We start from the raw sequence: 17,157 nt of genomic DNA, 5'->3' as shown, positions 1-17,157 counted from the left end.
CTCACTCTTGTGTTAATTCTGATTTCACCAATTCCTCATTCCCTCTCTCTGACCATAATCTTCTCTCTTTTAACTTATCCCTCACTCCTTGAGGCTATTGACACCGCATCCTTAACTTTCCTCTCAACTTACTTTTCTCCCCCATTGTCTTTCTCTCCTGCCCTGACCAAGCCGTTCCCTATACAATGTCTGCCTTACTATGCTGATGACTCTTTTGCTCTGTAGGTCACCACCTCAACCTTAGCATTCCACATGCACTGGATACTGTACCTGCAAAAGTGTTAAAGAACTGCTAAGTAACAGGGGGAGGAAATCTCGATCCAATGCAGACTTCCACCATTTCAAAGCAGAAAAATAAATAACTGTTTATAACTTGCGCCAAAGACCGCTGCCTGGTCCTATTCCAGAGCCACACTCCTGGTCAAACACAATACTTGAAAAAACAGTAGAACAGAACCAAGGCGCAGTCAATGAATATCTTAGAACCAAATACTTTGGGGCACAAAGCCCTATCAACATCCACTCCCTAAAAAATGGACTGAGGTAAGTATGGTGATTTTCAAACAGGTTTTCCAAGTATCCACTACCGTCTCCAGGTGTAAATATGCAAAGGAAAAACAGGCAGTGAGAATTTACAATACCAAAAAGATCTCACTAAGCAACTATCTCCATGACACTGACCATAAGTGTCCTATTTTCACTCAAAGGTTTCTTTATGCTTATGTGTATACCACGCTGAATTGGTTAACACCCACTAGGATACCACACTAATTTCAGGACTCCACCAAACTGACCTTGAGGAGGTGCCCTATGTTCCCATAAAGGTTTCTTTGCGTAGGTATTGGTAAATCCAGAGGCCAGTATCAACCCCGGTATCTGGTAGCTTGCGTCCTCAGATGGTAAAACAGAGCGACAGCCAACGTCGGTACAATAAAAAAGTTCATATACAATTCATTGGTTATGACTACCATAGATACATTTTTTTACAACATATAGCAGACGGGACCCCATCTCACTGCAAGTCCTACTCTAGTTGGGCTGCAAGCTTAAATGCATTGTACAATCCATAAACTAAAACCCCATTATTTATGTTCTGATGTATTGAGGTGAATGAACTTACTAAGGTAAGTGCTGGGCTCTCAGTGTAATATTATTTAAGAAATGTGATCACAGGCCAGTGAGCGTTGAGGTGTGCACCCCATTTCTGGGTATGGCTAGTGTGGTGGTTCCCTGTGTATATATATATATATATATATATATATATATACACATACATACACATGTACATATATATATATATATATATATATATATATATGCAGATGGTAGATAGATAGATGGATAATTATATAGGTATACATATTGTGGCAATATGAAGGTAAATTGCATAAGTGAGCCATGGATTCTGTGTGGGGCAGGAGAAATCCACCCACACAGGAAAGTATGGCAGAAGTGAGCATGCCTAGTTGCTGCAGAGTGAAGTCAGTCTGGAAGACTGCTGCAGTCAGTGTATCCAGCCCAAGTGGAGAGCTCAGTGTGCTAGGAAGCTATTGGGGGCCATGAGGCCAGTGTCTAAACCTGTAGGAGACAGGGAAGACCACGTGTTGCTGAGAAGAAGCCAGTCCAGTGAGCCTTGAATGTGAGTAGGCTGGGAAGTCGGAGAACCAGAGAACTGAGACTGTGTGTGAGTAGCTGTGGCAGCAAAGCCAAGCCAGGCTGAACCCTGGGGATATGTCTGCAAGAAGCAGGTAAGACTTTGTGATAGACTTTGTTTGCAGACTAACTGCATCTACTGTCCCTCCAGCACCACCCACTGTCCCTGAAGCACCATGCACTGCACCTCCAGCACCACCTACTGTCCTTCTAGCACCAATTACTGTCCCTCCAGTACCATCTATTGTCCCTCCAGCGCCACCTACTATTCCTCCAGCACCATCTACTGTTCCTCCGGCACCACTTACTGTCCCTCCAGCACCATCCGCTGTTCCTCCAGCACCATCTACTGTCCCTCCAGCACAATCTACTGTTCCTCCAGCACCACTTACTGTCCCTCCAGCACCATCCGCTGTTCCTCCAGCACCATCTACTGTCCCTCCAGCACCACCCACTTTCCCACCAGCACCACCCACTGTCCCTCCAACACCACCTACTTTCCCTCCAGCACCATCTACTGTCCCTCCAGCACCACCCAATTTCCCACCAGCACCACCCACTGTCCCTCCAGCACCACCTACTTTCCCACCAGCACCATCCACTGTCCCTCCAGCAAGCACCACCCACTTTCCCACCAGCACCACCTACTGTCCCTCCAGCAAGCACCACCCACTTTCCCACCAGCACCACCTACTGTCCCTCCAGCAAGCACCACCCACTTTCCCACCAGCACCACCTGCTGTTCCTCCATACCATCTACTGTCCCTTTATTTTCCATTTTCAATGGTGCATAATAAGAAATATTTTAGCAGAACAAATACTAAAAACGTTTCTTTTGCTTATGAATTGGTGGTCTGTTTAAGGTCTGTGGGCTTTGACTTGGTGCACATTTTATTGTTTTGCGATGCAGACATCTCAGCATTTGGGTTGGAATGTTATTTTTATGTGCGACTTTTGTTTCATCCATTATCCATAGTGCTTCAAGTGGGAAGAGGCACCACCCAATGTTTTCCCATGCACAGCCACAACTGTCATCATTAGTATTGGCACCTGCACAATGCTGATGCAGCAGAAACACTGTTCCCTTCGCTGTGTGCTTGCATCAGAATGACATGGAAATCTAGCTACACGCCCATGCCACAGATCTCTTGCGTGTGACCAAAATGTTGATGCCCAGAAAGTGGCACATTTTTGCCCAGAGATACGCAACAATGTGTAAATTCACTTCTGTGTGAGCACAATTTGCTAAAACTCATTATTTGCAGAAGCATTCACAGCTGTGGGTGGCATCAGGCCCATAATGGCCTCTTCTAAATATAACTACAGAGATACTATGGGAGAGATGTATTAAACCTTGGACAGATATAAAGTGGAGAGATAAAGAACAAGCCAATAAGCTCCTGTCATTTTTCAAACATAGGGGTCCATGTACTAACGAGAGATAAGGGTGCCATCGAAAATGTCAGAGAAAGCCTCTATACATATCACTTCTCGATTTACACTAAAAGGATTTGCTCTGCTGTCTGCCTGCTAGCGCTAAAGAGCAGGCTAGAATAATGCACTGCCATAGCCACCTATGGCAGTACTAAGGGACCAGTGGCATCACTGTGGGGATGCTGACCGCACCTGGGTGTCACCCGCAGGAATACCGGCGACATAGGCTATTCTCTCTCTGTGGGTGTGCACGACACCCATAGAGGGAGAATATAATCTGTGGTGAGCGCAGCGAATCGCCGTGTCCGCAGAGTGGCAAGTGCAGTGAGCGCACAAGGGGCTTTCTAGCGCTTGCCCCGCTGCTGGCATACTGGTGGCCAGGATGGCACTGCCGGTATACTGACGGCCGGCATCCCGGCCGCTGGTATAATATACTGAATCCACAGAAAGCAGCCTTCATATATACAGTATTTAACACACTTATGGATGTCACACAAGTCTACCTTAAAAAGCCTTAATTGGGTATAACATCTGTATACCTATTTATAACACTATTAAGGCTAATGTAACTACAGGTTGAGCATCCCTTATCCAAAACGCTTGGGACCAGAAGTATTTTGGATATCGGATTTTTCCGTATTTTGGAATAATTGCATACCATAATGAGATATCATAGTGATGGGACCCAAGTCTAAGCACAGAATGCATTTATGTTTCATATACACCTTATACACACAGCCTGAAGGTCATTTAATACAATATCTTTAATAACTTTGTGTATTAAACAAAGTTTGTGTACATTGAGCCATCAGAAAACAAAGGTTTTACTTTTTCACTCTCACTCAAAAAATTCCGTATTTCTGAATATTCCGTATTTCTGAATATTTGGATATGGGATACTCAACCTGTATCAGCATTTCTGCTCTTCTTTATGGAAACGGGTTACATGGCTCCAGTTAGTAACTTATAATCGTGCACATGGGTTCGGTATGATGTACCACCGCTTCGGATGCTGAATATAATTATGCCAGCATCGGCACCCCGAGCGGTGGAATACCGGCAGGGCGGCGAGTGCAAATAACCCCCTTGCAGGCTCGCCACAGGATCTATTCTCCCTCTATGGGTGTCGTGTACACCCACAGAGGGGGAATCACCTACCTCGCCGGTGTACCGGTGGTGGTATGGTGCCCCCGTCGGGATCCCGGCGTCTGTTTTGTGACTGCCAGGATTCCGACTGTAGGTATACTAACTGCATACTGTGCACATACAAGTAGTGTAACTGGTAAATAAGGTTAATAGTTACACAGTAGCTTATAGGAATGAATTATTAGTGAAACTGTAGCAATACAAATGTAATACAACAACAGTAATTAAGGTAATTCTGCAAAGCTTTGACGGTGTCTAAAAATATCTGTGCTGGTAAATATTAACAAAGCAAACAGTCTTTTCTCTTAAACCAACTTGGCTCCATTTAGCAGATATTGCTCCAATATACCCACTATGCACAATTAAAATCTAGCAATGTAATCACCAGTATGCACGGGAGGCCTATCAATACAGTTAGGGCAAGGATTAAGGTTTGTGGGGTAACTAACTTATGGGAGCCACTGCCAATAAAAATAAGAATTTACTCACCGGTAATTCTATTTCTCGTAGTCCGTAGTGGATGCTGGGAACTCCGTAAGGACCATGGGGAATAGCGGGCTCCGAAGGAGGCTGGGCACTCTAGAAAGATTTATGACTACCTGGTGTGCACTGGCTCCTCCCACTATGACCCTCCTCCAAGCCTCAGTTAGGACACTGTGCCCGGACGAGCTGACATAATAAGGAAGGATTTTGAATCCCGGGTAAGACTCATACCAGTCACACCAATCACACCGTACAACTCGTGATACTATATCCAGTTTGACAGTATGAAAACAACTGAGCCTCTCAACAGATGGCTCAACAATAACCCATTAGTTAGCAATAACTATTTACAAGAATTGCAGACAATCCGCACTTGGGATGGGCGCCCAGCATCCACTACGGACTACGAGAAATAGAATTACCGGTGAGTAAATTCTTATTTTCTCTGACGTCCTAGTGGATGCTGGGAACTCCGTAAGGACCATGGGGATTATACCAAAGCTCCCAAACGGGCGGGAGAGTGCGGATGACTCTGCAGCACCGAATGAGAGAACTCCAGGTCCTCCTCAGCCAGGGTATCAAATTTGTAGAATTTTGCAAACGTGTTTGCCCCTGACCAAGTAGCTGCTCGGCAAAGTTGTAAAGCCGAGACCCCTCGGGCAGCCGCCCAAGATGAGCCCACCTTCCTTGTGGAATGGGCATTTACAGATTTTGGCTGTGGCAGGCCTGCCACAGAATGTGCAAGCTGAATTGTACTACAAATCCAGCGAGCAATAGTCTGCTTAGAAGCAGGAGCACCCAGCTTGTTGGGTGCATACAGGATAAACAGCGAGTCAGATTTTCTGACTCCAGCCGTCCTGGAAACATATATTTTCAGGGCCCTGACAACGTCTAGCAACTTGGAGTCCTCCAAGTCCCTAGTAGCCGCAGGCACCACAATAGGCTGGTTCAGGTGAAACGCTGACACCACCTTAGGGAGAAACTGGGGACGAGTCCTCAATTCTGCCCTATCCATATGGAAAATCAGATAAGGGCTTTTACATGATAAAGCCGCCAATTCTGACACTCGCCTGGCTGAAGCCAAGGCCAATAACATGACCACTTTCCACGTGAGATATTTCAGATCCACGGTTTTTAGTGGCTCAAACCAATGTGATTTTAAGAAACTCAACACCACGTTGAGATCCCAAGGTGCCACAGGAGGCACAAACGGGGGCTGAATATGCAGCACTCCTTTCACAAATGTCTGAACTTCAGGTACTGAAGCTAGTTCTTTTTGAAAGAAAATCGACAGAGCCGAGATCTGTACTTTAATGGAGCCTAGTTTTAGGCCCATATTCACTCCTGCTTGCAGGAAATGCAGAAATCGACCTAGTTGAAATTCCTCTGTTGGGGCCTTTTCGGCCTCGCACCATGCAACATATTTCAGCCATATGCGGTGATAATGATTTGCCGTAACATCTTTCCTGGCTTTAATAAGCGTAGGAATGACTTCCTCCGGAATGCCCTTTTCCTTCAGGATCCGGCGTTCAACCGCCATGCCGTCAAACGCAGCCGTGGTAAGTCTTGGAACAGACAGGGCCCCTGCTGTAGCAGGTCCTGTCTGAGCGGCAGAGGCCACGGGTCTTCTGAGATCATCTCTTGAAGTTCCGGGTACCACGCTCGTCTTGGCCAATCCGGAACCACGAGAATTGTGTTTACTCCTCGCTTTCTTATTATTCTTAATACCTTTGGTATGAGAGGCAGAGGAGGGAACACATAAACTGACTGGTACACCCACGGTGTCACCAGAGCGTCCACAGCCATCGCCTGAGGGTCCCTTGACCTGGCGCAATATCTTTTTAACTTTTTGTTGAGGCGGGACGCCATCATGTCCACCTGTGGTTTTTCCCAACGGTTTACCAGCATCTGGAAGACTTCTGGATGAAGTCCCCACTCTCCCGGGTGGAGGTCGTGTCTGCTGAGGAAGTCTGCTTCCCAGTTGTCCACTCCCGGAATGAACACTGCTGACAGTGCTAGTACATGATTCTCCGCCCATCGGAGAATTCTTGTGGCTTCTGCCATTGCCATCCTGCTTCTTGTGCCGCCCTGTCGATTTACATGGGCGACTGCCGTGATGTTGTCTGACTGGATCAGCACCGGCTGGTGTAGGAGCAGGGATTTTGCTTGACTTAGGGCATTGTAAATGGCCCTTAGTTCCAGAATATTTATGTGAAGGGAAGTCTCCTGACTCGACCATAGTCCTTGGAAGTTTCTTCCCCGTGTGACTGCCCCCCAGCCTCGAAGGCTGGCATCCGTGGTCACCAGCACCCAGTCCTGTATGCCGAACCTGCGGCCCTCTAGAAGATGGGCACTCTGCAGCCACCACAGTAGAGACACCCTGGTTCTTGGAGACAGGGTTATTAAGCGATGCATCTGAAGATGCGATCCGGACCATTTGTCCAACAGGTCCCACTGAAAGATTCTGGCATGGAACCTGCCTAAGGGAATTGCTTCGTAAGAAGCTACCATCTTTCCCAGGACCCGCGTGCAGTGATGCACCGATACCTGTTTTGGTTTCAGGAGGTCTCTGACTAGAGATGACAACTCCCTGGCTTTCTCCTCCGGGAGAAACACTTTTTTCTGGACTGTATCCAGAATCATACCCAGGAACAGTAGACGTGTCGTCGGAACCAGCTGTGACTTTGGGATATTCAGAATCCAGCCGTGCTGGTGCAGCACTTCCTGAGATAGTGCTACTCCCACCAACAACTGTTCCTTGGACCTCGCCTTTATTAGGAGATCGTCCAAGTACGGGATAATTAAAACACCCTTTTTTCGAAGGAGTATCATCATTTCCGCCATAACCTTTTTAAATACCCTCGGTGCCGTGGACAGTCCAAACGGCAGCGTCTGGAATTGGTAATGGCAATCCTGTACCACAAATCTGAGGTACTCCTGGTGAGGATGGTAAATGGGGACATGCAAGTAAGCATCCTTGATGTCCAGGGATACCATGTAATCCCCCTCGTCCAAGCTTGCAATAACCGCCCTGAGCGATTCCATCTTGAACTTGAATTTTTTTATGTATGTGTTCAAGGATTTCAAATTTAAAATGGGTCTCACCGAACCGTCCGGTTTCGGCACCACAAATAGTGGAATAGTAACCCCGGCCTTGTTGAAGTAGGGGTACCTTGATTATCACCTGCTGGGAATACAGCTTGTGAATTGCCGCTAGCACCGCCTCCCTGTCTGAGGGAGCAATCGGCAAGGCAGATTTTAGGAACCGATGGGGTGGAGACGCCTCGAATTCCAGTTTGTACCCCTGAGATACTATTTGAAGGATCCAGGGATCTACCTGTGAGCGAGCCCACTGATCGCTGAAATCCTTGAGGCGGCCCCCCACCGTACCTGGCTCCGCCTGTGGAGCCCCACCGTCATGCGGTGGACTTGGAAGAAGAAGCAGGGGAGGACTTTTGCTCCTGGGAACCTGCTGTTTGTTGCAGCCTTTTTCCCCTACCTCTGCCTCTGGACAGAAAAGACCCGCCTTTTCCACGCTTGTTTTTCTGGGTCCGAAAGGACTGAACCTGATAAAACGGCGCCTTCTTAGGCTGTGAGGGGACATGGGGTAAAAATGCTGACTTCCCAGACGTTGCTGTGGAAACTAGGTCCGAGAGACCATCCCCAAATAATTCCTCACCCTTGTAAGGCAAAACTTCCATGTGCCTTTTAGAATCTGCATCTCCTGTCCACTGGCGAGTCCATAAGCCTCTCCTAGCAGAAATGGACAATGCACTTACTTTAGATGCCAGCCGGCAGATTTCCCTCTGTGCATCTCTCATATATAAGACTGAGTCTTTGATATGGTCTATGGTTAGCAGAATCGTGTCTCTGTCTAGTGTGTCAATATTTTCTGACAGTTTATCTGACCACGCAGCGGCAGCACTGCACATCCATGCTGACGCAATAGCTGGCCTAAGTATAATGCCTGAGTGCGTGTATACAGACTTCAGGATCGCCTCCTGCTTTCTATCAGCAGGTTCCTTGAGGGCGGCCGTATCCGGAGACGGTAGTGCCACCTTTTTAGACAAACGTGTGAGCGCTTTATCCACCCTAGGAGGTGTTTCCCAACGTGACCTATCCTCTGGCGGGAAAGGGAATGCCATTAGTACCTTCTTAGGAATTACCAATTTTTTATCAGTGAAAGCCCACGCTTCTTCACACACTTCATTTAATTCATCTGATGGGGGAAAAACTACGGGTAGTTTTTTCTCCCCAAACATAATACCCTTTTTAGTGGTACCTGTATTTATATCAGAAATGTGTAACACCTCTTTCATTGCCTCAATCATGCAGTGAATGGCCTTAGTGGGCATCAGGTTAGACTCATCGTCGTCGACACTGGTGTCAGTATCAGTGTCGACATCTGCGTCTGCGATCTGAGGTAGCGGGCGTTTCAGAGCCCCTGCTGACCTTTGAGACGCCTGGACAGGCACGAGCTGAGAAGTCGGCTGTCCCACATTTGGCATGTCGTCAAATTTCTTATGCAAGGAGTCTATACGTGCACTCATTTCTTTCCATAAGCTCATCCACTCAGGTGTCTGCCCCGCAGGGGGTGACATCCCTTCTAAAGGCATCTGCTCCGTCTCCACATCATTATCCTCATCAAAAATGTCGACACCGCCGTACCGACACACCGCACACACACAGGGAATGCTCTACAGAGGACAGGACCCACAAAAGCCCTTTGGGGGGACAGAGTGAGAGTATGCCAGCACACACCAGAGCGCTATATAATGCAGGGACTAACTGAGTTATGTCCCCTATAGCTGCTTTTTCTATATAAATGTATACTGCGCCTAAATTTAGTGCCCCCCCTCTCTTTTTTACCCTTTTCTGTAGTGTAGACTGCAGGGGAGAGCCAGGGAGCTTCCTTCCAGCGGAGCTGTGAGGGAAAATGGCGCCAGTGTGCTGAAGGAGATAGCTCCGCCCCTTTTCCGCGGACTATTCTCTCGCTTTTTCCTATATTCTGGCAGGGGTATTTTCCACATATATAGCCTCTGGGGCTATATATTGTGGTATTTTTGCCAGCCAAGGTGTTATTATTGCTTCTCAGGGCGCCCCCCCCCCCCAGCGCCCTGCACCCTCAGTGACCGGAGTGTGAAGTGTGTGTGAGGAGCAATGGCGCACAGCTGCAGTGCTGTGCGCTACCTTGGTGAAGACTGATGTCTTCTGCCGCCGATTTTCCGGACCTCTTCTTGCTTCTGGCTCTGTAAGGGGGACGGCGGCGCGGCTACGGGACCGAACACCAAGGACTGGGCCTGCGGTCGATCCCTCTGGAGCTAATGGTGTCCAGTAGCCTAAGAAGCCCAAGCTGGCTGCAACCAGGCAGGTTCGCTTCTTCTCCCCTTAGTCCCTCGCTGCAGTGAGCCTGTTGCCAGCAGGTCTCACTGAAAATAAAAAACCTAATTTCTATACTTTCTTTCTAAAGGCTCAGGAGAGCCCCTAGTGTGCATCCAACCTCGGCCGGGCACAAAATCTAACTGAGGCTTGGAGGAGGGTCATAGTGGGAGGAGCCAGTGCACACCAGGTAGTCATAAATCTTTCTAGAGTGCCCAGCCTCCTTCAGAGCCCGCTATTCCCCATGGTCCTTACGGAGTTCCCAGCATCCACTAGGACGTCAGAGAAATGGTCAATAAGGTACTGAAAGCTGGTGATGTTATAAAAAATATAAGGTGTCAAAGCTCAGATGTACTCACTGTAGTGCCCCAGTCAGCACCATAACAGGTGCAGGCCCCACCCCCTGAGTAAGACACAATGTTGTACAGACTGCAGGGTGCGCACCAGGAGGTGGTTCAGTATGAATTACCGGCGGCTGGGATGCTGGCCGTCAGTATACCGGCAGCAGCATCCCGGCCACCAGTATGCCGGCAGCGTTGCGAGCGCTTGAAAGCCCTTTCCAGCTTGCTGCCATTTTATTCTCCCTCTATGGGTGTCATGGATGCCCACAGAGGGAGAATAGCCTGTGGCGCTGGTATTCCGATGGTGGCATTTCACCACTAGTCGGGATTCTGGCGTCTGCATTCTGACTGCCGGGATCCCAACTAGTGGCATTTTAACAGCTTCCCCCAGGCGGCACTGCAGCAGGATGCAGTGATATTGACTGCAGGTTGCAATACCAGGCACCTGCTAGCTAGATGCAGGGGCCGGGGGGCAGCAACGGTGCTATTTCCAGGGCCCTGAGCCCTGGGCGATGGCACTGCTTGAATACCCCTAGTTACGGTCCTGGACCCAGTTCACAATATGCCACAGAGAAACTCCAGTTCACCTACAGTATGCCACACTGCCTTCCACACTGGTGATGTAGATATCCCTATATGGGGTCATTTGGGCGACCGCCTCGGCCACCTTGTTGTTAATCTTTATGCCCCAGTCGGACACTGGTTATTGTTCATGTTATTTCTCATTGAGGAATCTTAAGAACATTTTCATAAAGGTCATTAAGAAGACCCAGGTATTTTCTAGAATCCTGATGCCTAATGGTTGCAAACTTACCAGTATTCTAAAGCTGACCAGATGTGTTGTGCCATAATTTACTACAGAACTACGTAACCATTAAAATTAAGATACTGTTATGACGATTAATGTGAACAATGGCAATGTAGCACAGTAGTCTGCATAGCTGCCTCACAGTACTAGGGTAATGGGCACTATCTATATGGTTTTTTACATTCTCACCATGATTCCTCCAGTTACTTTGGGTTGCTCCCACAGCCCCAAAACATACTGGAAGGTTAATTCTGCTAAATGTGTCCTAATTTGTGTGCGTGAATGTGTATCTAGGGCCTAATTCAGAGATGTACGCAAACCCGATGGTTTACATGCATCGCCAATGTTTGGTGATCTGCGCGTCCGCCAGATCTATGCTATGCTTATGCAGATCTGTGTCTGTGATGACGATCACAGCCCCCTATGCAGCTGAATGATTGATATGCTTCAACCGTTTGGGGGTAGGGAAGGTGCTGCGTTACAGAAAACTGGAGTTGTCGGCCCCGTTTTCTGGGCACACCGAAGCCAGTGGCTGCCTCCTTGGGAGGTTACGATGCTGCATCTTCGGTCACAGCAGCGAATCACAGAAGCCGACAGGAGGCGCCATCTCTGAATCTGGCCCCTAGACTGCAATTTGCAGTGGGACAGGAACTGATGTGAATAGTTCAATGTTCTTTGGAAAACATTATACGATTACACGATGCAAACCAGAATAAATAAATCAAAAACATGTTATACATCATATGTACAGCAATAATAACATCACACTCAGCCCCCGAAACCTGTATATAAAGTTTGTATCTCGTTAACCACTTAAAGCCATGGCTAACATATGAGGTCATAGCTGGTAAAATAACAATAGGTACTATTCCATTATCATAAAGGAGAAGTGCAGTTACAGTGTTCCATGGTTTTCATCATTAGTGACTGGTACATTGAGCCGGTCCTAGGCATAGGCAAACTAGGCAAATGCCTAGGACATTTGGTATGCCTAGGGGCACAAGCAGCTTCTGATTAAAATGATATGCAGCATGCCTATATTCTGTGTGTGACTGCGGCTGTATCTGCATAAGAAATGCTACATTACAGTGTATTCCTGGAAATCACTGTAATGTAGCATTTCGTATGCAGATACAGTCACAGTCACACACAGAATATAGGCATGCCGCATATCATTTTAATCAGCAGAAGCTGCTTGTGCATCCTAGCCACATATGAATGCAAATAATATGCCTTGTCATCAAAAAAGGTGCTCGACGTTAGCAGAGCTGCCAGCTGACCCACGCCAGGCATCTCCTGCTGCATGCCGTATTGAGGCAAGATGTATGAGGACACATCTGTATACAAGTAGAGGCAGAGGTCACAATTTTAGTGACCATGTTAGTGCTGTTCGCAGGGGGTTTGGTTGTGCTGTAGTGTTCAGCATATGTGTAAGGGTCATTATGTGTGTCATGTGTATAAATGAATTAATAATGTGCAGCAAATGTGTTAAGGGCACTATGTGTGTTACTATGTGTATAAGTGCACTAATAATGTGCGGCATATGTGAAAGGGACATTATGTGTGTCATTATGTATATAATGGCCTTAATAATGTGCGGCGATATGTGTAAGGGACATTATGTGTGAAACGGCATTAATAAAGGTTGGCATATTGGGGGTAATTCAGACCTGATCATAGCAGCAAATTTGTTAGCAGTTGGGCACAACCATGGGGGTAATTCCAAGTTGATCGCAGCAGGAATTTTGTTAGCAGTTGGGCAAAACTATGTGCATTGCAGGGGAGGCAGATTTAACATGTGCAGAGAGAGTTAGATTTGGGTGTGGTGTGTTCAATCTGCAATCTAATTTGCAGTGTAAAAATAAAGCAGCCAGTATTTACCCTGCACAGAAATAAAATAACCCACCCAAATCTAACTCTTTCTGTACATGTTATATCTGCCTTCCCTGCAGTGCACATGGTTTTGCCCAACTGCTAACAAAATTCCTGCTGCGATCAACTTGGAATTACCCCCATGTGCACTGCAGGAGGAACAGATATAACATGTGCAGAGAGAGTTAGATTTGGGTGGGGTGTGTTCAAACTGAAATCTGAATTGCAGTGTAAAAATAAAGCAGGCAATATTTACTCTGCCCAGAAACGAAATAACCCACCCAAATCTAACTCTCTCTGCACATGTTATATCTGCCACACCTGCAGTGCACATGGTTTTGCCCAACTGCTAACAAATCTGCTGCTACAATCAGGTCTGAATTACCCCCATTGTGTAAGGCGCATTATGTTTATGTGGACATTAATAATGTGTGTAATATGTGAAGGGGCATTGCTGTGTGGTATTATGTGTATAAAAGGCATTATTAATGTGTAGCATTATGTGTATAAGGTGCTCTACTGTGTAGCATAAAGTATAGAAAGGGCACTACTGTGTTGTCTAATGTAAATAAAGAGCAATGTGGTGTGGTGTAATGTGAATAAGGATCAATTCAGTGTGATGTAATGTGAATAATGGGAGGAGTAATGTATAAAAGGTAAATTTTTACTACTATGTGATGTAACGTGAATAAGGAGCACTACTGTGATTAGTAATGTATATAAGTTAAAGTGGTACTACTGTGTGATGTAACGCGAAGAAGGGACATTATTGCATGATATAATGTGAATAAAGTTGCAGTACTGTGTGGCGTCATTTGAATTGGGGATACTATTGTGTGGCCATGCCCCTTCCCAAAAGAACACGCCCCTATTTGGGATTCGCGTTGAAAGTGCACATTGTTCCTATTTAAAATATAGGGGTAGGCGCACCAAAATAAGGATTGCTATGACTGTGAGGTAATGGTTATGGGAAAGGGGTTCAGGGTCAGAGGCGGAACTAGCAGTGGTTCTAGGGGGTACCAGCCAAAATCTTGCCTAGGCCATCATATTGGTTAGGGCTGGCTCTGCTGGTACAGCTATTGTATAATATTCCATCAACTTCATCATCATTAAATCTCGCTGTATTCCATTGTTGTTGATAAGTAGAACATATATACACAGTTGCGGCTCCATCGTAGTACATTATTCCATATTCAGCATCATCATCATTATCATCCTCATCATCAATGAATGATAGCGCTTTGTACTATCTTTGATATTCTTCAGTGTTTCTGTCCAGTCATTAATGGAAGCAAAGTCCCAACTCAATTCACTCCTGTGAGTTTAGCTCAATAAGACGACCAGCAAACACTGCTGCTGTTCCAATGACACAAACTATAAAGAAGCCTCCGAGGAGAACGTGATCCAGCACCATTGCTACAAACTTCCATTCTTCCGAAGCCTGCAGGAGTCAAATGACTTACGTTAGATCATCTATCCAGGATCATGAGAAATTAGTAATGTATACTGTTACCTGTAGCTGGGCAAATAAGAGCATGCTATTTGAAAGTGCTATTTTATATAAAAGGCAGATCTTACTCTGTGGTGGTACTTGCGAGTGGTTGGCTCAGGTCCAAAAATATGCTTTTGGTCCACTCCCTTCTATGTCCCAAGCTGCATTTGTAATATGCCACACAGTAGTATACCACGTGACGGCCAAACAATACAGAGAGCGTTCAAGTGTCTAATAATAATCTGTGATGATACATAATTTCACCGGCCTTACACTGATACTCTTGGCTAATGTACATGTATTATTCCCTGGCTCATGACACGACTGCACTTGAGGAACCTTAAAGAGTCTCCCCAGTCATATTTACTGCAGTCATTAGTTCCATTCAGGATACCTGCATTCGGCATCCCGGCAGTCGGAATACTGATGCCGGCCATAGGCATGCGCACGGGGGGTGCCTGGGGCGCACAGGCACCCCCTAATGTCCGGCACCCCCCGCACACACACTACGCCTGCAGCAGCACTGCTGCAGTGACTGCCGAGAGCGTTGATCATTACAGTCGCCGCCACCTGCTGCCCGCTGCCCGATCAGGAGGGACTGTCAGTTTGCCGCCGCACTGGGTGCACACTGCACTAAAGAGACGGAACTTAGTTCTCCAGGCTCTGCTTCTTGATGACGACATGCCGCGCGTCCGCCCGCATTGGGCATTGTGTAAGGAGCACAACTATGGGCATTTTGTAAGGGGCACTACTACTATGGGCATTGTGTGTAAGCGGCACTGGACACAGAGTGAAGGGAGGTGGAGGCTGAAAGACACAAAGTGAAGAGGGCAGGCTGAGAGACACGGAGTGAAGGGTGGGAGGCTGAAAGACACAAAGTGAAGAGAGCAGGCTGAGAGACACGGAGTGAAGGGTGGGAGGCTGAAAGATGTAGAATGAAGGGAGCAGGCTGAGAGACACGGAGTGAAGGGTGGGAGGCTGAAAGATGCAGAATGAAGGGAGCAGGCTGAGAGACAACGTGAAGGGTGGGAGGCTGAAAGATGCAGAATGAAGGGAGCAGGCTGAGAGACAACGTGAAGGGTGGGAGGCTGAGAGACGCAGAATGAAGGGAGCAGTCTGAGAGACAACGTGAAGGGTGGGAGGCTGAAAGACGCAGAATGAAGGGAGCAGTCAGAGAGACAACGTGAAGGGTGGGAGGCTGAGAGACGCAGAATGAAGGAGCAGTCAGAGAGACAACGTGAAGGGTGAGAGGCTGAAAGATGCAGAATGAAGGGAGCAGTCAGAGAGACAACGTGAAGGGTGAGAGGCTGAGAGACGCAGAATGAAGGAGCAGTCAGAGAGACAACGTGAAGGGTGGGAGGCTGAAAGACGCAGAATGAAGGGAGCAGTCAGAGAGACAACGTGAAGGGTGGGAGGCTGAGAGACGCAGAATGAAGGAGCAGTCAGAGAGACAACGTGAAGGGTGGGAGGCTGAAAGATGCAGAATGAAGGGAGCAGTCTGAGAGACAACGTGAAGGGTGGGAGGCTGAAAGATGCAGAATGAAGGGAGCAGGCTGAGAGACAACGTGAAGGGTGGGAGACTGAAAGATGCAGAATGAAGGGAGCAGGCTGAGAGACAACGTGAAGGGTGGGAGGCTGAAAGACGCAGAATGAAGGGAGCAGTCAGAGAGACAACGTGAAGGGTGGGAGGCTGAGAGATGCAGAGTGAAGGTTGAGAGGCACAGAGTGAATGGGGGACTGAGAGATACAAAGTGAGGTGGATTGTGAAAGATGCATGGCAGGGAGATGATGGTGTGGATGAGAGATCAAGCAGGGAGGGCATGATTAGGAGGGTGAGAGACGATGCAGGGAGAGGAGGTGATGGTGTGGCTGAGAGATGCAGCCGGGAGATGAGGGTGTGGCTGAGAGACACAGGGAAGAGATGATGGTGCGGCTGAGAGATGCAGGGGGCAGAAGATGACACGAGTCTTGTTGAACTTCTGTTGCATGTAGAGATGAGCGGGTTCGGTTCCTCGGAATCCGAACCCGCCCGAACTTCATTTTTTTTTACACGGGGCCGAGCGACTCGGATCTTCCCGCCTTGCTCGGTTAACCCGAGCGCGCCCGAACGTCATCATCCCGCTGTCGGATTCTCGCGAGGCTCGGATTCTATCGCGAGACTCGGATTCTATATAAGGAGCCGCGCGTCGCCGCCATTTTCACACGTGCATTGAGATTCATAGGGAGAGGACGTGGCTGGCGTCCTCTCCGTTTATAGAGAAGAGAGTGAGACAGTAGAGAGAGACACAGTAGTAATTTTGGGGAGCATTAGGAGGAGTACTAGACTAGTTACTTGCTGAAGTGATAGATAGTGTGACTGTATTATCTGACTTGTGGGGGAGACACTGACAGTGGGGAGCAGTTAGAGTCTGAGAGCAGGACTCAGGAGTACATATAACGTACAGTGCACACTTTTGCTGCCAGAGTGCCACACTGCCATTGTGACCACACTGACCACCAGTATAATATATATTGTGATTGTCTGCTTAGGAGTACTACTTGCAAGTTGC

At 47.5% G+C, this 17,157-nt stretch overlaps 1 protein-coding gene across 1 annotated transcript in view; it reads right to left on the bottom strand.

Annotated features, from left to right (window-relative positions):
- Nucleotides 1–13,068: 13,068 nt before the first annotated feature.
- The window catches only part of LOC134944663 (acetylcholine receptor subunit alpha-1-B), a 67,862-nt gene continuing 63,773 nt past the window's right edge, over nt 13,069–17,157 (bottom strand). Inside the window, exon 9 of the mRNA XM_063933424.1 lies at nt 13,069–14,557. Coding sequence (XP_063789494.1) covers nt 14,426–14,557 — 132 coding nt within the window. The 3' untranslated portion in view covers nt 13,069–14,425. The remainder of the gene's footprint in view (nt 14,558–17,157) is intronic.

This window comes from Pseudophryne corroboree, chromosome 7, assembly GCF_028390025.1.
Source record: "Pseudophryne corroboree isolate aPseCor3 chromosome 7, aPseCor3.hap2, whole genome shotgun sequence".
Classification (NCBI taxonomy): domain Eukaryota; kingdom Metazoa; phylum Chordata; class Amphibia; order Anura; family Myobatrachidae; genus Pseudophryne; species Pseudophryne corroboree.
Note: the sequence above shows the minus strand (reverse complement) of the source record. Positions and strands in the feature narration are given on the sequence as shown.